Source organism: Thamnophis sirtalis, unplaced genomic scaffold (genome assembly GCF_051295495.1).
Source record: "Thamnophis sirtalis isolate CommonGarterSnake01/CBP01778 unplaced genomic scaffold, rThaSir2_p1.2 scaffold_1, whole genome shotgun sequence".
In the NCBI taxonomy this organism is placed as follows: domain Eukaryota; kingdom Metazoa; phylum Chordata; class Lepidosauria; order Squamata; family Natricidae; genus Thamnophis; species Thamnophis sirtalis.
The window spans coordinates 83,078,218-83,101,082 of record NW_028261381.1 but is presented as its reverse complement, the minus strand read 5'-3'; the positions used below and the strand labels follow the sequence as shown (position 1 = coordinate 83,101,082).

General features: G+C 34.4%; 1 protein-coding gene across 1 annotated transcript in view; it reads left to right on the top strand.

Annotated features, from left to right (window-relative positions):
• The window catches only part of TRIM66 (tripartite motif containing 66), a 50,040-nt gene extending 27,428 nt beyond the window's left edge, over nucleotides 1-22,612 (top strand). Inside the window, exons 11-20 of the mRNA XM_087717700.1 lie at nucleotides 8,921-9,190; nucleotides 9,847-10,069; nucleotides 12,786-12,846; nucleotides 13,562-13,736; nucleotides 14,626-14,912; nucleotides 15,864-15,999; nucleotides 16,866-16,940; nucleotides 19,265-19,417; nucleotides 21,433-21,651; nucleotides 21,943-22,612. Of these exons, the coding sequence (XP_087573826.1) occupies nucleotides 8,921-9,190; nucleotides 9,847-10,069; nucleotides 12,786-12,846; nucleotides 13,562-13,736; nucleotides 14,626-14,912; nucleotides 15,864-15,999; nucleotides 16,866-16,940; nucleotides 19,265-19,417; nucleotides 21,433-21,651; nucleotides 21,943-22,002 (1,659 nt within the window). The 3' untranslated portion in view covers nucleotides 22,003-22,612. The remainder of the gene's footprint in view (nucleotides 1-8,920; nucleotides 9,191-9,846; nucleotides 10,070-12,785; nucleotides 12,847-13,561; nucleotides 13,737-14,625; nucleotides 14,913-15,863; nucleotides 16,000-16,865; nucleotides 16,941-19,264; nucleotides 19,418-21,432; nucleotides 21,652-21,942) is intronic.
• Nucleotides 22,613-22,865: the final 253 nt, after the last annotated feature.

Genomic DNA, 22,865 nt, shown 5'->3' with positions numbered 1-22,865 from the left:
TGTGAAGCCTTGTAGGCTGTGAATGACCATAAATCACAGCTGTATAAATAAAAGAGGTTTTTGGGACTAATATTGTGATTTATGTTTTCTCAGGAAGCCTAAACATCACCTCAGGTCTTTCTGGTATAATCAACAACCACTTTTTAATCAACTGCATGCTAGAATCAAATTAATCCATGGACTCTTCTATTATTTCAGCAGTTTCCCTAAGTCAACATAAACCTCTTAAGGATAACTATGACTAAATCAGTCTGATACAACAGAATATGATTTATTGTATTTTACACCAACTCACTACAATTATTAACTGAATATCTGTATGTCTCTCAAAGCTTCAGAAGATTGGACACCCCAATGCCAATCACTTTAGATGCCTTGATTTGGAAGTTATTTGTTTAGGAAATATCATAGGGATAGACTTAAGTAAATACTCAACATGTTTTCATCAAAGACAGACTATTTGGAACTACTGAAAAAATAATCTGCTTTCTGGCCTGAAGTTATGTAGGATTTGTCTTTTCCCCCAACTGGGAAGCAGCAAAGACACATCAACCTCTTAAAGAAAAACATTTCTTCTTCAATGACATATTGCAAAAAGCTGAAGTAATATAGTTTCAACATTGGTGTTTTCAAATGTACCATTTTCTCAAATCAGTAAAATAACATGGAGGCTTTACTGACAACATTTTAAGGATGTAGTTTAATAATATAATGCTATTGTTCAAACAATTTTTTGTCCCTTGGTTTGTTTTTTGTCTTTCAGTTTTTAAGAAGTAACTTTTAAAGAAGGATATTGCAAAATGGAGGGAGTGGTTTAGATTACCAAGTTGGCAAAATATCTAAAACTCAATCACTACTAACATTAATTTAAAGAAAATATTATTTAAAATGCTTTCAAGCAACATCATTTAGTTCAGCTAAATGAGCTAGGACTTTATCTAACTGATGGGAGAATTTTTCAACTGACTAGCTGCACATTGCTTTTTGCTATATATGACTTTAAAGCCACCTATTCATAGAAAGCAGTCTATGTTTCATTCGCAAAGTCTAGTTGAAAAAAACAAGATAACCAAATGCCTAAGAAAGATTTAAAGAGTATTTGTATGTTTGGTACCATTTGGCTGTTGCCAATCCCTCCTGCACTGTCATGCAACACTGTAACTGCAGCTAGCAGATGCCACTTTATGATTACATATGAATCAAATCCAATAACCGATATATTTATATAATCACCTTCTGCAGATAGTAGATACATTCCAAAAATAATGTACTTGCAAATTTGGAAACTGTGTTTAGTTTCAAGGTTTTTCAGATTCTTTATATGACAGAGTGCAGTAGTATATTCAGAACTATTGCAAGCAATGATTGAAAATATAATTTGGCAAAAGCAAATTGACAGCAACTCTTAAGAACACAAGGAGATTCCATCCTAGCCCAATAGATGGGGCTATAGTCATGCTGCCATTTGTTTCTGAAATGTTGGTTAGACATACAATCTTGTACAGTTGGTTGTGTATAAAGAAGAGGTTAAACTTTGATAGCTTGAGAAAGCAATTGTGTCATGAACACAGGAGGGAAGATGAGGAACTTCATGTGATAGTTCCCAGTGATATTGTACATTGCATTCTCAGTGTCAGTGCTTCTGGGAGAAATATCACTACGTATACAATAATATCGACTGTTCAGCTAAACATTGTAGTTTTGTAACAAAAATTCTATTGTATTTGGTAATGTGTGGATGATGTATAAAAATATAGTCATGTGCAACTCATTAAGATATATGTAAGCATATCAAACATGGATATGTTGTTAGAAAATTATATTGTGCATAAAGATGGTGATAATTATTTGTACTTTGCTTCCAATTGCTATGATGACATAAGCATCAGGCATGTGACTGGTGACTTGTTAAGAACCCAAAGCATCAAATGAGCCCAATAGCAGTACTACTCAACTTTCATTTTCATTCTCCTCAAGCTTACCACACATGCAAACACTGATCATTTAGGTACCACATAATAATAATAATAATAATAATAATAATAATAATAATAATAATAATAATAATTGCTTCACTTCGCTCTTATAAAAATACTATCTGAAATAACTATTATATGACCAGCATATGTGCAAGTGCAGTGTCATATGAAGACCATCTGTACAGGATTATGACTGTCTGAGAAATCTTTAAACTGAAAATTGAGCTCAGAATGATTTAACAGGAATACTTGTCTTGGGTTTAGAAAAAACAAATATTTAGAGAGCGAACAAGAATTATCAGAGCAATTGAAATTAATTACAATAAAATTGTGTAATTTCATTCATTATCTTGGCTCTTTTAGTAAAATGTGTCCTTTCCAGGATGTTTTTTTAATGATGCAGTAAATCTATGCATGTTATTATTTTCTTTGAAAAAGAAAAGCCTACACGTAATCTTTCAATGTACATTTATTTATTTTTTTACATTTAAAATCTACAACATAGTGCCATTGTTATCATATGTGGAGGCTCAGTCAAGCTTTTGAACCAGTGCAGGTGATTCATATTCCACTGAGGAATTCTGGCCACACGTCTCTTGTGTTGTTTAACCATTTATTTTAATGTGAAACAGCATAAAAAACAGGACAGGTATAGCACTTTTGGAGTCTTCTCTTTCCCTCTCTCTGCCCCAAGTACTAGAATTGTAAGATTAAATTTTGTATAATTTATAACAAAAAGCTTTCACACTATTACAGATGTGAGGTTTCAAAATATGTTGACGATTGTAGTCATTCGTGGCTAAATCCTAAATCTTGCTACATTGCTAAATATGCACCTGACATAAGCTTATGGCTTTATCAGAGTAACTTTACCAGTTTTTCAAGCTGTTTATTTTCATAAAATAAACAGATACTGATCTCCTAAGGACATCTCTTATCCCAAAGTCTTTTGACATTTAAATTGACTTGTTTCTGTCATAGATTTAATTTGATAGGTTTACTTCTCTTGTTTACATCTCTTAATTATATGAAAAGGCAGGGCAATTTATAAATATGTAATAATATTTTATTTGTTTATTTCTTTATTTTGTAAGCGTATATGCCATCCATCTTTCTATCCAAAGCACCTCTATATTTGGAATTCACTTAAAATGATTAGACAATGTGATAGCACAAAAAAGTAGTTCTATTGCTAATCAAGCACTCAGGATTCAGCATCAGCCAAGTTGTTACTTTCAGATCATGTCTTGGGGGAAGCTATGCTATCCATCTCTCAGGATATGCCTAGCAACTCTCTTTTGTCTTCTTGACCATGTGTTTGAACAGGCAAGCTGGTTTGAACTTTGTAGAAAGGTTGCTTAGATTTCTCCCTTGTTTTAGATCAGTTGGCAGTCCTAAATGTTAGAAATGGTGGCCTGATGCCAGTGCCTCACAAATGTCATGGAGGTAGATAGATCAGTTGAAATGGGCATGGATCAGATCCTTTGGTCTCTAAGCAACTTATGAATCTTGGAGTATTAGAGAAGGCCAACTCATTATCTCTCCCCACTTCTTTTTCTTTTAGGGGAGACAATTGTCAAATCATTTATTTTTATTGTTATTAAACAATGATGAATTTTTACAGAATACACAGCTGATTTTGTATTCCATCACGTGGAAACAGGAGAGTCTTTTGATCAGAAACAGTTTATTTAAATTCAGGTGTAGGCTTCTGGTCACTCTGAGTTAAACTTGAGCTAACTTGATTTGAATTACTGCATTTGTTTAAGTTTACAGCATAAAGGAGTTGCCAAGGGTTTGTTCCACTTAGCTGCATCTTTTATTACTTTGTATCCATTTACTCTCAGTAATTTCTCTGCAATTGCAAAAATTCTATGCCATTTTAGCAAATCCCAAACCTGTTTTTTATTAACAGTTGTCATTTCCTTATCCAGTTTATTCTGTAGCTTGTTTTGCACACATTTTTCATTCTATTGTTCCTTTTAAATACGACTTCTATCTTTTAAATAGGCATTATCCCTGCATCACTTGATAACTTCCTGATACTGTAAAAACAAGAAAGTTAATATTTTCTCCACTTTCATGCCATTAATGGTATCATATCCTAATTTTTCCATGTAAGGCTGACATTAAATGTATGGAACAAAGACAGTGAAAACACCTACAATATTAAAGTTGAAATCCACACGGTCAACATGAAAGCAATTGTAGGAAAATAAATACTTTTTTCATTAAAATCATAATTAATCATTTTCAGTTTACATAAAGAGCATCATTTCAGATGCTCCTGCAATTTATATGTTAGCATAAGGAAAAATATAGAAGTGAGATTGTTCTTTCACTACATGAGTGGAAACAAATGAGAAGAGTAAGAAGTGAAAACATAAGGATTGAGAAAAGTAAACAAACTGCATATATGTGAGGATGTGTTTGCAATATATCATATATCAAAAAGTCAAATGAATTAATGGCACAAGTTGCAGCATAAAATCATATGATATGAACGTTCGTGATGTTGAAGGGTGAGATATTAAATTTTTTTAGACAACATAAAAATAGGATAGACGTATCATAATTTAGGGCAGTAAAAAACACAGGGGGAAGATTCCTCTCCCTTTCCTCCTAGCGGAAAAAGGAATGATCATTTTAAGGAGATAATTAATTGAACTTAATGAGCCTTACTCCCAATACATTTTTATTGCATCCTTGACAATAGCTTTGTGAATCAGCATGAAAATTTATCAGATCTTGCCAGGATCTTAGATAAGTAAGCACACACATGTACAACATTTCATGTACACATTTTATTGGGCAATGCATAGTTTCTTCATTATTGATATCACAAAATTAACTTTTATCCAGAGAGAACTAGGCAATTTGATAGCTTCATTTCCAATTTCCCCGCGATTTTTCCTTCCTTCTTTTAGTAAGATTAATGTTTTTATTGACTTAAGGAGTTATATTTTCCATGTAACTATGCTATTAATAGGATTTAAATTCTTTAATGTTATTGGTAATTTGAGTCTAAGTACCAAGGGTCTTTCCCAAGCTCCTCTTCATATTTGAACTTAGTCACAACACAATACCTTAACAGTGACACTGTCATTACTTACCAAGATGTTGCTCTGATCTCATTCATGGGTGAGACTAGCTGAGACTATGCTGAACTGGTACAGCATAATTAGCTGTACCAGTAACAAAGAAATATTTCCTCACTTTTCAACACCATCTAAGGATAGCCCCAGTGTGCAAAAAACACCTTTGCAGTTTATCATCCTGATATCTTGGATGGATGTGACCAGACCAGGGGTGGGTTCCTGCCAGTTCTAACCTCTTCTATAGAAGAGGTTCCACAAATCTACAGTGCTGTTTAGAACCGGTTCCAGCTCTCTACCCCCGCTCGTCTGCACATCATCAAGATGAAGAGCGAGAGGAGAAATTCTGGGAGTTGAAGTCCACAAGTCTTAAAGCTGTCAAGTTTGAACACCCCTGGGGTTTTTTTTTCTAAATGGTTAGGGGTGCCAGGGTCTTGTAACTTGACAGCTTTAAGACTTGCGTGCTTCAAATGCCAGTGTTTCTAAGCCAACATTTTGGTTGCTAAGCGCCAAGCCACTCCCACTTGGTTACATAGCTGGCAAGCCACTCCCACCCAGTCACATGGCCAGCAAGCCACTCCCACAAAGCAGGCCACACCTGCAGAAGAGGTTCTAAAAACCTTTGAAACCCACCACTGGACCAGACTCATATTTTTGGAATTACAGGGACAAGGATATACTTCTCTGGTCACTCTCCAGCATTCAACCATTTCTTCCTCAGTCTTTGCCTTATTAGCACTTTGTATCCCAAAGTTAGTTCTAGATCTGTAACTATTCCCCTCTTTGCTTTTGATATCAATTTTTCTCCAGTCTTTTAACAAGACAAAGCATCATTCATCTTCACTATTTTATTGTGGGGAAAAGTAGGGGTTTACTTCCTTGCTAGTTTCCTTTTATTTGTCATGTTCTTTAGAATAGAATAACAGAGTTGGAAGTGACCTTGGAGGTCTTTTATTCCAACCCCCTGTTTAAGGCAGGAAACCCTACATCACTTCAGACAAATGGTTCTCTAATCTCTTCTTAAAAACCTTCAGTGTTGAAGCATTTACAACTTCTGGAGGCAAGTTGTTCCACTGATTAATTGTTCTGTCAGGAAATTTTTCTTTAGTTCTAAGTTGTTTTTCTCCTTGATTAGTTTCCACCCATTGCTTCTTGTTCTACCTCAGGTGCTTTGAAGAATAGTTTGACTTCCTCTTCTTTGTGGCAGCTCCTGAGATATTGGAACATTGCTGTCATGTTCTGTACCTTCTTCCCTCTCCTTAAAGGAAGAAAGGTGTTGCTCATCAGCAAATCAGTTTTAGTTATTCTATTCTACTTATAAAACCATTTTTTTGTTTTTTCTGGAGCAATTTCTGCCCTGGTCCCTTCCCATATGCTTGTTACTTAAACTTTGGAGATGCCCAAGTGGGGTATAAGAGGTGGATCCATCAACTCAAGCCAAGGAAAATGGACCATGAGAGAGGCCTGAAGTTAGAGATGCCACATTGATGGTTTTTTTCCCCATTGACTGGTGTATGCTGGAAGGGGCAGCAAGTCAGAAGAAAGAAACGAAAATTTTTGCTTGTGAATGACATATTCTCAAATCAGAACAGTATTGTTTTGTAGTAACTTAGAAGGCACTCAAAGCAGAAAGCAGGACAGGGTTTGGCAGGGAAGATATAACAATTTTAACTGGAACCAATCAAGGATAAGCGGTTAATACTTTACTGTAATACTGTACCCAATAATACATAGAGTAGTCACACGAGAGTTACAAAATTTTGGGATATTTGGAGATACTTCAAATCCTGACTCTAGTACTTGGAAGCTCTAATATCTCTAATATTCTACAAATATGGAATCTCCAGTTGGGAAGAATTTTTTTCAGAACACACAGTCTATGAAAGTTCCACAAATCAATAGATGAACCAAATACTATAACTCTATCATATATGTAGTGTTCCATATTTTGTAATAGAGTTCTCTAATGAAAAATTAATAGAAAGATTTATAGGGAAAATCTCACAATAATATGAACAATTAGAGAAACTAATTCTCAAAGTATGTATAGGCTTATTAGATTTAAAATTATTCATTAAAATATTAAGAAAACAATTCTCACACAGAGTATTAAGAGCAGTTATTATTGTATCTATCAAATCCAAATTTTACAAGACAATGATTTTTTGTTCTGGGAATTAATCTAAAAGTTTTCAATATGCCTGAGGAAAAAAGCTTCATTTTAGAATTATTTTTGTACATCGGTAAAAGCATGAAGCGTAAAGGGATAACTCTTCTTGTGACAAGGCAGTTTTCATGCAGTTCTGTAAGAAAAAGCATTCTGATTAAATGCAAAAAACAGCTGATTTAAGATTGTAAATAAACAAAGAATTAAGGAAAATCTAAAATGAAGTTTCATTTATGAATTTGTCCATTATATTTGACTCAGAATAATGTTGCATTCGATTTAGAAGCACACCAGCTGGCTGCTGAATGAATAGTTATTTCGAGATGTCATATCAGAAATTCATGATGCTTACATGTTTGGGTTGAATGTCCAGCATGCAGTGTCCATAGCTGCAGTTCATTTGTTACATAATTCAATTGCTACTTTGAAACACACATAAACTCACAAACCATCTTTTTATGTTTCTTATTACATATGTAGCACTTTAATTTTCCCAGGAAAATTACTTCCATTGTCTCAAAATATCCTAGGATTGGACCCATTATCACCTTCCCATAGACATTAGTGGCAGAGTAGGAAAAAAACAAGAAATAAAATAGGGAACTTAAGACAAGAAAAGAAGAGAGAAAAGTAAACAAGGAATTTAAAGAAAAAATGTCTTCCATCTGGCAAATTTTTGAAAATGGTGAATTTGATAGAATGTTTTTACTGAGCGAAAAAGCTTCTTTACTATCAAACATATCAAACCTCCCCGTGGAGATCCGTACCCTCACCACAGTCCAGGCCTTCCGCACAGCCCTCAAGATCTGGCTATCCCGTCAGGCCTGGGGATAGGATTTTACTCTCACCCCGCCCGAATGTTGAGTGAATGTTGTGTTTTATGGTTAATTTTTTTTTTACTCACGTTTTTCTTGTATGTCTTGTTTTGCACTCCCTTCCCTCATTGTTGTAAGCCGCCCTGAGTCCCCTCAGGGAAAAGGGCGGCCTATAAATGTTCAATAAATACTCAAATACTCAAATATATAATTAAATCAGGTGTTAAGATAGATTGCAATTTTATTGTTAATGGCTTTGAGATTTTTTTAAAAATAGGAAATAGTATACAAATATTTTAAAACAAATAGTTTTATATTAAAAATTGTGCCCTAGCATAGGAAAAATAACATATTTATATAATAACAGAAAAAAACCGATCTTCTTTCCTTCTATATAAAATAAATCAAAATACAACTTGTTGAAAAATCATAATTTTGTAAAATTTACTTGAAGATTACGTACGTACTTGCAACTTTATTAACATAATTATTGTGAAAAGCCATTTATTTTGCTTTTAAATTTTATATCTGAGGGTTTTAAGTGTGTATAATTTCAAAAAGAAGCATTTTCTATTTTTATATGAGATGACAAAAGATCTTTTCTGTTAGGAGATTTGTCCATGAATAAATGAATGAATTTTAAGAAAAACATATGTTGACCGATATTTGAGGAACCTTTTAGTAGATTCAAACATTTAAAATAGATCATTGTTATGATAAACATTCAGAATGGTGTTCAACAAGATAAAACAATTAAATATTTTAATATTGCAATCAAGCTACAAAAACCTTCATAGTGAAAGAATTAATGTTGCAATGAATACTGAGCTTCCTATGGTCTTTTTTCTTCCCCTCTTCCCCCAGCGGTCAGCTTCAATGAACATAGTGGGTTTTCCAAACATTTTAGAGGTTGATTTATCTTCATCGAGGGCACCCAGACAAGCTGATTCACAGGCAAAAGAAATCTGCAGTGCAACACCTAGCCTGCCCCAGAATGTATCACACGTCTCTGAAGTGCTTCCTGAATCTGTATCTACTTATAATCTGTCCTTGGATAGAACGAGGACCCTGAGTTCTGAAAATATTGAACATTTAGCAATTGGTGGCATGCCTTTGGTAAACCCAGTTTGCAAGGTAAGAATAGTTATACATCAGATAATCATTTGGTAGGGACGGAAGTGGGAGGTGGGGGGTGGGGGGAATCACAAGAATGGTCATTCTAGTTTATTTGCTAAACCACCACATAGCTGAAAAAATATCTGCTAAGTTTGTTAGAATCTTAAAAATTGTGCCAGTATTTTTATGCAGTCTCATTTAAGTTATCTGGAACTTCAGTACTAAGGTGCCTTTGGTATAAACCCAGTTAATTTCAAAAGTTCCAATGCAGATCAAATTCCTGCCAAGAGTTTCTTATTTCTTGACATAGAGATCACTAGAATCCTTGCGTGACTTTTCTGTTCTTATGGTAAAAAGTTAAAAGTCTCCTTCAAAGAAAAGTTAGACTTTGGATTTTCATGAACAATTCCAAGGAATTTTATTTGCAGTGTTAAATAAGTAATTTGCCGTTGCCACATAGAATTAGCCTGATACTGATAGGAAGTTGAGACATTTGTGAATTTTTTTTGTAGATCTGTGGTTTTCAAAGATCTTAATTTATTTGAACTCATGCTTGTGTGTCCCTCAGAGTGAAGCATTCTGAGACGGAATAAAATAATTCTGCTTTTATATTGATTATTTTGTTGATGTATAAAATATTTTGCAAATTTTATTTTTTTCTCTTCAATTACCAGCTGGAAAATGAAGAGTTTAGCCATGTGAGTTATCCTCTTGGGAGCAATATTGTCACTGCGCAATCAAAAGACATGAATGAAATGGCTCTTCCTTTACAAAATATTCTGGAAGAGCCTATTAATCTCTCAGTGAAGAAAACTCAGCCATGTACTTCCCCTCCCTTACTTATCAGCAATACAACCTTCATGCAATCTGTTAATCCCAAACCAGGACACACTGAAGGTACCAGACTTTTCTTTTTATTTCATGGATGTTTAAAATCATATATTGCATAGCATAATTATTTCAAGATTTGCTGCTGAAAATACAAATGTTTTATAATGAGAAACCATAAATTAAATTATAATTTCTGTAATTGTCCCATGTTTTCTATTAAAGTCCACTATACTGGCCTTTAGTAAACATGAATCAACTTCCCTGCTAATAATAGGACAAATAGAATATTTGTCTAGGCTTGATTTAATATTAGAGATCTATTACCGTATATTAGAGATCTGTTAATTTGAATGAGCCTGATAACATAATAAGTAAAAAAAAATGATACAATACAATTTTAAATGTTATCAGTAATGTTATACTACTGCTGAGAAGAGAAGTAGCAGAGAAAAGTTTATTATGCATTAAGATAGAAAAGGTAGCAGGGAGTTTGGCTATTCAAGAATGATATTTTGGAAGCATCCAGATACCATCACCATCACTTGATCATCCTCCTTTGCATATTTTATTCATTGTGATTAACTAGTATTGTAAGGCCAGTTTACGGAATGTAAAAGTGATGTAATTTTGTAGAATGAATAGACATTTTCAACAGATCTGCCAACTGTCATTCAGGCTCTAGTAACATCCAAATTAGGCTATATGTATTTTCTATACAAGGATACCATTGATGGCAATTCTTTCAGAATGAAACTGCTATTGAATTCTGCTATATCTTAAGCTCTGCTGTCTTATCTCAGACAGAACCATTTTTTTTCCTTTAGCTTTTTTGCCCCAGTGGATCTTTGAATTTATAATATTCTCCTTTCCCATTTAGGGAGGGGCTATTATTTATGACAACTCCAGGGTTGGTATAGCTGACAGGACCAATTAGGTCCATTTGAGAGAATAGGATGGCTTTGTATCCAGTAGACCTAAAACTGACTCTTCCCTGCCCCCACCCCAGAACACCCATTTTGTGGCTTCCTGCTGACTACTGCCGGAAGGAGAACTACCAGCAGATTTCCGCCTGCTTGAATGCAGTAAAGGTCTTCACCGTGGTTGGATCCCACCCCAGCAGTGCTCCTTGCTGACAGCAAAGGCCGTTGGAAAACCACCAAGCTCCTAGCTTCCTCCAGACACTAACGTTGTTGCCAGTGGAGGACTTGTGCTCTCAGATAATAACTTTATGAATTTAAGATTCATAATTGAGAGTTGATAAGATTTTAGACTTGTGTCTGGTCAGAAATAGGGAAACTTTGTGAATAGATCAGTCTATTTTTAGATATGTTATATGTTAAATGTATCTTAATTTTTGTAATGTTGCTTTATTAATAAAGATTTTTGTAAAAAGCATTTACTTTCTGAGGTAAACATATTGACACTTAATGATGGTCAGTATTATAAATAAGATTAGCAATGCCCCCTTCTTCGGGAAAACACAAAAGCAGATTCATAAGTATAAAGAAAAACAAAACAATCTCTATATTAATAGAGTCCAAGAACATTTTGTTCCAGCCCTTCCTGCCTCATGTATTAGAATACAATCCTATAATCCCTAAGAAGTTTCAAGAATCATAGATATTCTAAGTTTTCCTATGAACGAATATAGAAATTTGCATGCTGACAGGAAAGAAAACGTCAAATTCCCTTTGACTTCCAGGGATGAGCTCCACCAATATAGCTGTGTGAGGAACTAAAACGATCACCTGAGTGACATATTAAAGCAGAGTCAGTATCTGCTGGATACAAAGCCCTTATTTCTCAATATTCTCCTGTAATTGGAGAAAATCCCTGGAACTGTTGTAAATGTTAAAAGCAAACAGTGGATTAAGTTTAAAGCAAAAACTCACCCTCCTTCTTTATAGTTTTTGGAGCATCAATTGAACAAGCATTTGGAGCTGTTCTGCCATGAATTCTCTCTTCTTACATGATTTCTCTGTTAATGGACTACGGAAGGAAGGAATTAAGGATATGCATACCAATCTAAGTCCAGTAAATGTGACATACTTTTTTTTTAAAAAAGCCCAGAATTACAACTTCTGATATTCATGTTATCTGCACATTGTCGTCAAAATGTAGCTATCTTTGTCCTGTATGCAACTTTCTCACTACCTTGTTCACGTCTTTTGAACTAAGAAATATTTTGAGGCAACAGTAAGAAATTCTGTGGAATACACCTGTTCATGTTCCAGTGGATTCCATTGGAGCAAATCTTACAGATAATCCTGAATTTATGAAAATCGGGACTAGAATTTTGATGACTGTGATGCAATCATGTGACCAGACCTGATTACAACCATTTTTATTGCAGCCATGGTCATTAAGCAAACCACATACCGGTAGTTATTAAGCAAATTACACACACAAACTGACTTTACTTGTTATAAGCTGGCTGGAAAAAAAAAATCACAATTTCCAATCATGTGATCACAAGGTGCTGCAATTGTCGTAAATGTGAGTCAGTTGCCAAGTGTCTGAATTGTAACCCTGTGTGTGTGTGTGTGTGTGTGTGTGTGTGTGAAAGAGCGAGAGAGAGAGACAGTTGTAACTTCAAGGATGTGTTGTATGTCATTTTTTTCAGTATCATCGTAGCTTCAAACCATCATTAAACAAATTGAAGTTGAAAACTACCTGTACTTCTGTGAGAAATTTACTATAGGTCTGTATTTTGATTGCTAAAAAAAATCTTCTCTTTAATCAAGGTAGCTTTGTGTTATTTTACTCATTTTATTTCTTGTAGATAGTCCTAACTGTGAAGAAGAACATTTTGAAAAGGAAATTAAAACTAGTGAGAACAACAGGTAATCAGAATTAATGGATCCTACAACTTTAAGGAATTTAAGAAAAGAATTTTTTTTTCATTTAGAAAGTATGTAAATTGGAATTAATCGAGTGTTGATATAATCAAGGTAGAATGAAGCAATTCTAGAGGAGAGAAATGTATGAAACATGAATTAATCCAAATTATACAGTAAATGGAAAACTAAATTTGTCTGTAAAACTGCAGATGTGAATACTAAATGTATCTAGCTATTATGTTTAGTACCATACCTAATAAGATAGGAGTGGCATAAATGTCTCACTAATTCAAAGGAATTATATATCCTGCAAAAATTATAACATTACTATGATTATACAACTCCATTTTCCACTTTAATTTATCTAATTTAGCAATTGTATATGTCTCTTAAAATCAGATATTTCCTTCATATGCATTGTAAGAAATCATAATTTCTTTTTTCTGTCTAGACATCATTCCAAAATTACGAATAGATGGAGTCAGTATAAAAATTATTTGAATGTGGAAATGTGCTAACAGCTTACTATTGTGTAGAAATGATAGTGTGGAAATAAATAAATTAATAAAAACAATGTTAAAATATCAGTACTGATTTAAATATTAACAAAATAGAACATTTTGACTTAATTTGCCGAATTGTGTTACAGTGATAAAGGTAAGATAGAGGAATGACCCATAGAACTGATAAAGTTGATCCACTATTTAACACTTTTTAGAATTTGTGCCAAAGAAGTGAAAATTCCATATGTGCGATTGGAACGATTGAAGATATGCACATCAGAATCTGGAGAGCTTCCAATTTTTAAATTGCAGCCACAGAAAAGTACACATGATGGGACATTTCTGTTGATTATTGAATGTGGTACTCAGTCTTCAAGCATGGCTATTAAGGTAAATTCAATTTATCTGCCTTAACTTGGGTTTTTTTCTTTCATTTTATTCAAATGCATTTAGTAGCATTTACTGGGGATCATGGACAGGGGTGTCAAATTGGTAGCCAGTGGGCCGGATGCGTCACATGCAAGCCATGCCCACCCCAGCTCCATGAATAGGGAAAAACATCGTGAAACATCACATCACATGACATGACAGCAATGTCACACTGTGAGTTTGACGCCCATGTTTAGTGTGTCTTCATTGAACCTCTTTCCCTCTTTAAATGGAAGGAGTCTTTTTTCATTAAAAGGCCAGTTAGGCTATAAGGAAGGCTTTATATCAGAGGTGGTATTCAGCAGGTTCTAACCAGTTCTGGAGAACTGGTAGCGGAAATTTTGAGTAATTTGGAGAACCAGTAAATACTATCTCTGACTGGCCCTGCCCCCATCTATTCTCTGCCTCCCAAGTCCCAACTGATCGGGAAGAAATGGGGATTTTGCAGTAACCTTCCCCTGGAATGGTGTGGGAATGGAGATTTTACAGTATCCTTCCACTGCCACGCCCACCAAGCCACACCCACAGAACCGATAGTAAAAATTTTGAACCCCACCACTAGTTTATATGTCTAACTTATAAGGTATACTTCCATTCAGATGCTAACATTTTAGCTTTATAATTAGCCGATGACTATGTTGGTTAGGCCATTTAAAACTAATGAAAATTAATGAATTATATAATAAGTGTTAACTCCAGATTATGTAAATTGAAACCTCAGGAAACCTGCCCAATATCCAGTCTTCAGAAGAAACTAATATATTACATTCTCTACAGAAAATGTACTATATGTAAGCTTCTGTAGTATATCAAGCACTTTTTGTGAAAATGTTTTCCCTTTTCATCCCAGGTCAATCAAGGACATTCATCTGAAAGTCTAAATCCTAAACTTGAAGAAAACCTGGAGAAAAGCAGGATCCTCACAAGCCAGCTGACTGAACAGGTGTTACTTCCTTCAGGAGATCACAGGCTAAGTAATAATATGAAGAAATCTGGGCTTCCTCATGAAGATCACACTATTGAGAATGAAGATTTTTGTGCTGTTTGCCTAAATGGAGGAGAACTTTTGTGTTGTGATTACTGCCCAAAGGTGTTTCATCTTTCATGCCATGTTCCTGCATTACTTAGTTTTCCTGTGTGAGTATAACAGAATTAGAAATAACTGTTCTCTCCTTTAGGGCTAGATCTTTGCAAGTGAGCTGCTTTAGAACATACATACCCAAATATTAAACACCTGTCCTTAAACTGATGTGCTACTTTTAGTGCTTCTTTCCTGTTAATTTTGTTTGCTTGTTTGGAAATCTTGAATAAATAAGAATTTACTCAATGTTAAGTTTGGATCAGTAGTGGGATTTAAATTTTTTTACTACTGGTTCTGTGGCCATGGCTTAGTGGGTGTGGCATGGTGGACATGGCAGAGAAAGGATATTGGATAAAGAAATGGGAATCCCCATTCCCTCAGCTGGGACTTGGGAGACAGAGAATAGATGGAGGTGGGGCCAGTCAGAGGTGGTATTTACCGGTTCTTCGAATTACTCAAAATTTCTGCTACCGATTCTCCAGAACTGGTCAGAACCTGCTGAATACCACCTCTGGTTATAGAAAAAATCTAACACAGTGTATATGTTTCAAACAGAAATTTTGTTTTTGAAAAGAAACAAGACAAACATTGAGAATAACTAGTTGGAGAAACATTAAAAAGACTTGTTTGGGTATTTTTTAAAGGTTATTACAATCTAATTTCCTACAAACAATAAAGTATGTTTGAAAGGATATCATAACTTTTTCTTTGCTTCTGATGTTTGTGAATCCTGTTTATGTCTCTGCCCTGTCTTATGTTATTAAACTTGTTATAATAACTTAAGGAATGTATAATCTATATAGATTTCTACATTATTTGTTGCAATGGATTTTTTTTTTGCCAGGAGTAATGAGTAAAAGAAAATTCTTCCCTGATTTAGTATTTCAGATTTTAAAAAATCTGAAGTCTAATGGAATGTTGGTTAAGTCATTGTCTACCATTGGCATTTTAATCAAACTGTACAGTAGCCCAATGTGCATATTGTTTTGTTTTTTTTTGTGTTGCAGAGGTGAATGGGTGTGCACACTTTGTCGCAATGTGGAAACACCAGAGGTAGTCTATGATTGTGAAAACACACGATTTGACTATAATACACTCATGCAAGCAAGACCAGTTTATGGCCTTGGTGAATATGACCAAAAGGTAGGTCTAGGCAACAATATTAATGACAAATCTATGTTTGCCAATAATGTATTTTCCCTTTTCAGTAAGTTTGCATGACCCAGAAAACAGCACTGAAATAGCTTCTTTAAGAACAGGGCAGAACTGAGTTCTCAGATTTGAGTTACAGTAGGATCTGGACTGAATTTTATCTAGATGAATTAAGCAGTTTTTGAATTATTTTGGCTTTCTTCTCTTTTATTACATTTATTTATAAATGTAATAAATGTAATAAATCCAAATATGAAATGAAAGGGGATAAGAAAAATATGTGCGGGATATTTTTTACATTGTACTAATTTTTAACTTGGAATGTGTTTATTTAAATTATGTGTACGGCTGACCATGTCATAATAGTGATTCAAGGTGATGTACAAAGATTAAAACACAAACCCCAACATATAATCCACAATGCCCAAAATTAAAACAATCACCCCCAGTCACAAAAACACAAATCAAAACCTGCAGAGCTAGTCTAACCTCCTGTCCTGAATGCCTGGAGAAACAACTTCATGCCTTGCAAAAGGCTAATAGGATCAAGGCTACTGCATTCAGAGTATGTTACAGTAAAGTAAACTAGTTGTATTACTGCAGTGCGCTGAATTGTGCTATAGATATTATGCTAAAACAATAGAAGTGAAAGAGTGGACTCTAGCCAAGAATTTCTTTTGAGCTGCACGTAGATCAACCTGTTTTAGAATTATACTATGAAAAACTAGGAATATTAAGAAATTCAAATGTCTGTGTAAAAACTCTTGATTGAAGCCAGTATAAATGTTTGTACAGAACATAAATGCTCATGTAGCCATTTATTATACATAGGTTAATTGTAGATTTGTATTTTATAGAAGTGTGAAAAATTGGTGCTTTCACTGTTCTGCAATAGCTTGAGTCTTCCATTCCATGAACCAGTCAGTCCCCTGGTAAGTATACAGAAGGAAGTAACTTCTCTGGTCAGTATGACCTTATCAATCAATGATTACCTTTTCCCCACCCTTTCAGTGTTTACAGTCTTTTTTGTCTTTGCCTTTTACAATGAAAATGCTTTTACCAATTACTGTAAATGAGCAGAACTGTTTCAACAAAATTGCCAGTTACATTAGAAATTGATCTAATCTTGTAGTTGAATCAGTTGATAGATTTGTAAACAGAAAAAAGAATATAAAGGCAGTTTGGAGATTCAATGGACTTTCAAACACTATTCCAGTTTTCTTTCCATATACAGTACTGCATGTACAAAGCTGGAAGAAGGAGGCACAATGTGCTTTTTGATATTGATATGAATACAGTACAGGTAGTCCTAAACGTACGACCACAATTGAGCCCAAAATTTATGTTGCTAAGTGAGACATTTGTTAAGTGAGCTTTGCCTCATTTTACAACTTTTTCTTGCCATATTTGTTAAGTGAATCACTGCAGTGGTTAAATTAGTAATCCAGTTGTTAAGTGAATCTAGTTTCCCCATTGACTTTGCTTGTTAAGAAAGTTGCAAAAGGTGATCACATGACCCAGGGACACTGTCAGTTGCCAAGCATCTGAATATAAATCACATGACCATGGGGATGCTTTTTCAGTCATAAGTCTGAAAAATGGTCATATGTCATTTTTTTCAGTGCCGTTGTAACTTCAAGCAGTTGTAAATTAACGACTACCTGTAGTTGGCCAGTAAATTTGATGACTTCTATAAATTCTGTCTACTTGGGGAATAATTGTTTTATTGTTTGTTATAATTTATTTAAGGACATTTCTTTTGAAAGGACAGAGTGTTGCTATGTTAGAGAATTGGGTATAATTCTATTTTTCTATTAAATAATAATAAATAATCACTTTTTTGTAATTGTTCCATAAGTAGTACATAATCTGTCATTCACAGAAAAGGCTAATCTTGCCAATAAGCCATGCCAACCAATCTGCTATCCAAGAAAAACCAAGTGGTCATGGCTTTTTAAAGCTTTTTCTCTTAGTTAGCATAAGATATTCATTCAATTGATTGGTTCAGTCATGCTTTGTTGAAGAGTTTTAAGGTTGTGATTCTTTCTCATCCCTGCTATCTCTCCTAAAGAGGTGCAGAGGAAATGTTTTTAAAAAATCATATATAGATAACATTTCACATGGTTAGTGTTGTCAAAAGCAGAAGCCTGCTAGTTTTTTGGGGTCAATGTTCCAAAGGTGTCTTTTTCAAGAGACAACTGGCCTTGAAGTCATTTTTTTCCCTTGAAGACATTTTGCTTTTTATCCAAGAAGCTTCTTCAGTCAGAACTGAAGGCCAGTTGCCTCTTGAAAAGAGCATTTTTGGGACAACCATGACCTGGATGACTGAGAATCTCCCTAGACATTTTGGGTCAATGGTTGCATTGTTTTGAATGGATTGAACGTGGCCACTCTGTTAGGTAAGCTCCCCGTTGGGAGAGCGAGTGCATTCAGAGAAGAGTTGTGAGAGTTGTGTTGGAGATCACACAAACCAGCATACAGAGACACTGCAGTTTAAATAGGCTTTTACTTTCATGGAAGTACAGGTATCAGAGTCTATCAAACAGTCCAAGTCATACATGGATAAAACAGTCAGTCATCAATGTCTTTCAGTTAAGGGATAATCCAAATAACATAGTACAGTATCATATAATCAGTTCAGTACTCAAAGTTTGCTAGCAGTTGCAAAAACTTACAATAGCTCATGGCACTTTCTAACAGCCAGCTTCCAAAACACTCAGATCAGATCAGCCCAGCATCTAACAGAGAGCTAACAGTCATTCTGGCTCCCTCTTATGGCCGATTGAGGAAACAGCAACCAATCACATTTTACAGTATGATTTAAAGAAACAGGTACAACATTGTTACATGATTTATATATTGCCAACCCAACCATTAGATTATATTCCTAACACACTCTCCTTAAAATTAGGAGCAGGGTCATGACAAAGGTAAATTGAATTTTATTCCATTGAATTTGACTAAACATTGAATTAAAATTCATTGAAATATTATGACTCTGTAGTCATGTATTTAATAAGTTTACCCTTTTCTCCCAATAAAAATTAATTTAAAAACATGACACCATCTTGAGCTCCACATCAACCAGTGGGACCTCACTCTAAAATATGCATAAGTTATGGGCTTCTTTAGGTACCAGAGAAACTCTGAGGTTTCATTAGAATTACTAATTACAAATATTAAGGAAATATTTGTTTTGTGAATGATTTAGCATTATGGGATTTATGAAATATTCTGCTAATGGGATTATGTACAGGCTCGCCATTATTATCAGATTATAAAGAAGCCCATGGACTTGTCCACTATTCGGAAAAAACTTCAGAAAGAAGACCAACTACATTATACCTCTTCAGAAGAGCTGGTGGCTGATGTGCGTCTTATGTTTTGGAACTGTGGAACATTCAACTATGTAAGTTCCAATATTCCAGAATTCAGCACATATTTATACACAAAAAGGACATGGCTTTTCTTTTGCAATGGATAGTTTTATTTTAGTTTTTAAATGATATTGTAGATAAAGAAAATATGGAGTTGGTTAGAGGTACAATAAGAAAAGATGCATATAGAAAATCACTGGTATTAGTTCTTGTTTGAATATTTTAATTTTGAAAACTGTAATTCAAAATAATTTTAAGGGAAGTAAAGGAGAAAGGAGTACATCCTTTTATTCTGTGCCCAGCTGCTTTTAAAGAAAAAAATCAAGGTACAAAAAATGAGGGAACTAGTACCTGCTGTATTATTTTAGACATTATAGTTCACATGTCTTCAGCAAATTGTAATTTATTGTCATCTTTGCTTGTCCTCATCTATTTTTAAAAAAACTTCTAGTAATAAAATACTGAATCTGAAAAACCTGTCATTCAACTGTAGGGCCCTGGAGACTATTAATAGCTTTTAAAACTTTATTAGTTTTCAAAATATTGAGTTTGACAATAGATAAGGAATCTAGAAGAATGGTTAATCTGTGTTCTGTTTCAGTGCATAGCTGCCATTCATTTCTTATATTAACAAGAATCCGCTTCTTATCACCATTTTGATGTGCTGATAATTTTAAATTATATTCAATGTACACATTATAATAATATACTCAGCTCATGTGAGATCACACACTGATTACAGTCAATGACATAAAGCAGTCACTAAAATGATTCATTGGAGCATCTGTAGAAATTACCATATGCCAGGTATGAAAAAATAGGAACATATAGTTGAAAAAGTAGTGGATAACGAGTAGATTAAAATATTGTGAGATTTCTGAATATAAACTGATAAAGAATTGGTTGATAACCCACTGCATTTAACTGTGATTGAAAAGGAAGTGTGGATAATTGATGTGATGAGATGGTAGAATATAAGAAAAAACTGGAGAACATCAGAGATATCGAGAGCTGAAAATCAAAAATGAAAGATGCATATAGTGGCTGTGGTGGTCTCAGTGGGTTACTAATATACTGGGTGCCATACTAAAAAATTTTGGAAGGCGCTTAGAAAATGTGCACATTGACAAAATTCCCTGTCAGTTGCAAAAGGCCAGATTGCTTGGATCCACACGTATACTATGCTGATACATAATGATATTCTACATTATGACATTCTAGGTTCTTTGAAAGAATTTGATGCATATGAAAGTCAACATCAGATGAAGAACTGGTAGCTCTAACTTCACATTATTGTAAACAGATAATTTATTAAACTTATGTACCAACCACTCTGGGTCCATTACATAGTATAATATATATTATAACGGTACCTTGGTTCTCAGCTGCTTTGGAACTCCTCAAATATGTACTCAGTGCATTTTGACACAAACATTTTGTCCTCATTGTTTGTTTTGTACTTGATGCACAAGCTAGAACTTGTTGGTGTTGGCTGCCTTGTGACTCATTACATTATTCCTTATGGGAAAAAACTGTTTAGTACTCATCAATTTTGGTATTATCATGCCTCCTGGAACCAATTAAGATGAGTACTGAGATACCACTATATATATTATGCTAACATATAGTATTGTTTATTTTGACATGCTATTGCTGTTGACCATTTTTCTTACTCTTTGTTGCAACTAATCTTTTGGCTTTATACATGAGCTGTGGTAGTGCAGTGGTTAGAATGCAGTATTTGCAGGTTAATTCGGCTGACTGCCAGGAGTTTGATCCTCACTGGCTCAAGGTTGACTCAGTCTTCCATCCTTCCGAGGTCGGTAAAATAAAGACACAGATTGTGGGGGGCAAAACTGCTTAGAGAGGGCTGTAAAGCAGTATGAAACAGTATATAAGTCTAAGTGCTATTGTTATATTGTAATATATGTATGTTACTATAAAGTGATTTAGTTTTTAAAAATAAATATCCTTAACAGGTAAAATAATAAAGACTTATTATTCTAAATAACATTATGACAAATTAATTATGGTGTTCCTTTTGCAGCCTGATTCAGAGGTTGCTGAGGCTGGAAGATGCTTGGAAATATTCTTTGAAAGCAAGCTCAAGGAAATTTATCCAATGAGGCAATTCCCCTTGGTACAACAAGATGATTCTGATTTAGAAGATGTGGAACACGAGAATAGTCAAGCAACCCCAGAAGGATTGCAGTGGCCTTCATATAGGCAAGAGTGTATCCAGCCTAAAAGAAGACGAAGACATGCTGTAAGAATTTAAGAGCAAACTCCCCTCATACCTAAATGGCCACAAAGCTAATTCTATTCAAAGCTGTTGGTAGAGTTGATGTGTTTGAGAATATATTCCCAAATACTGTTTAGATGAAGGTGTTACTTTCCATATATTATCATAATGTAGAGTCTATTATTTAGGCACACCCACAATTTCATTGTGAAGAGACTGTTGAATAAATCAGGATATGCTAGAGTTGCAGATTTATACATATCAAAATTACATATTTGAAATTCACCTGTTCGTTTCCTTTTTTTTTTTAAACAGGAAAATGAAAAACCTAAAAGACCCATGTTTTGGCCTGCGAAAGGTTTCTCACAGGTGTGACTTCTGTAACGTTGCTTGGTATACTATGAACAACAGCAACAACAAAGGAACTGACTTTGTAAGAGGAGGTGGAAAATGTGTATTTAAAGGCTTAATATGAATTTCAGATTGATTGATTGATTTTATTTCTGTGAAGGGAGGATACATTCTAAACATAATATATTTTAAAGGGCAGTTTCCAAGTTATCTGTTATGTTTCATTATTTGTATTTAGACAGACGTTTAATCATGAAATAATAATTAATAATGGTATGCTATTTTTAAAATAATTTTATAAATTCCTTTGATTTATAGTTTTTAGGTGATATAGCTACCTGGCTGTTTTCTGTATGCAGGACATATTTCCCACTTGGTTTTCCTGAAATAAAGTTATTAACTGTTATATTATAGGTAGCACTGACTAAGTCTATCCTCTCCTACACTGAAGAAACTGAATTCCACCTTGCAGTGCCATTCTAGGCATGTGATGTTGTTGGCTAAGCCGTGGGTGGTTGTCTATATCCTAAGAGACTAAATGAGACAGGAAGTCTTGGTTTTTTACTTAATAGAATTCTAGAATGTGACTCTACAAGAAATAAATGGAAAGCACATCATGCAAGAATGTTCTCTTGGGAGGTTTGAATACCCTTCTGACATCAGGAACTCATACTACAGATATGTTTAGATTATCCTAATTCTTCGCCTGATTTCACTATAAAATTTAGAGGATGTTATTGGAATCCATCAACAAGTGTGGGTTTTTGTAACTATCAGAGTGATAGAGGAAGAGAATACTTTTCTTGCCCCCTTTTGATCAGTATGGAATCTAATTTGAAATATATTGAGCCCTGATCATGCTGTGTTCATAAACCCACCCATGTGCC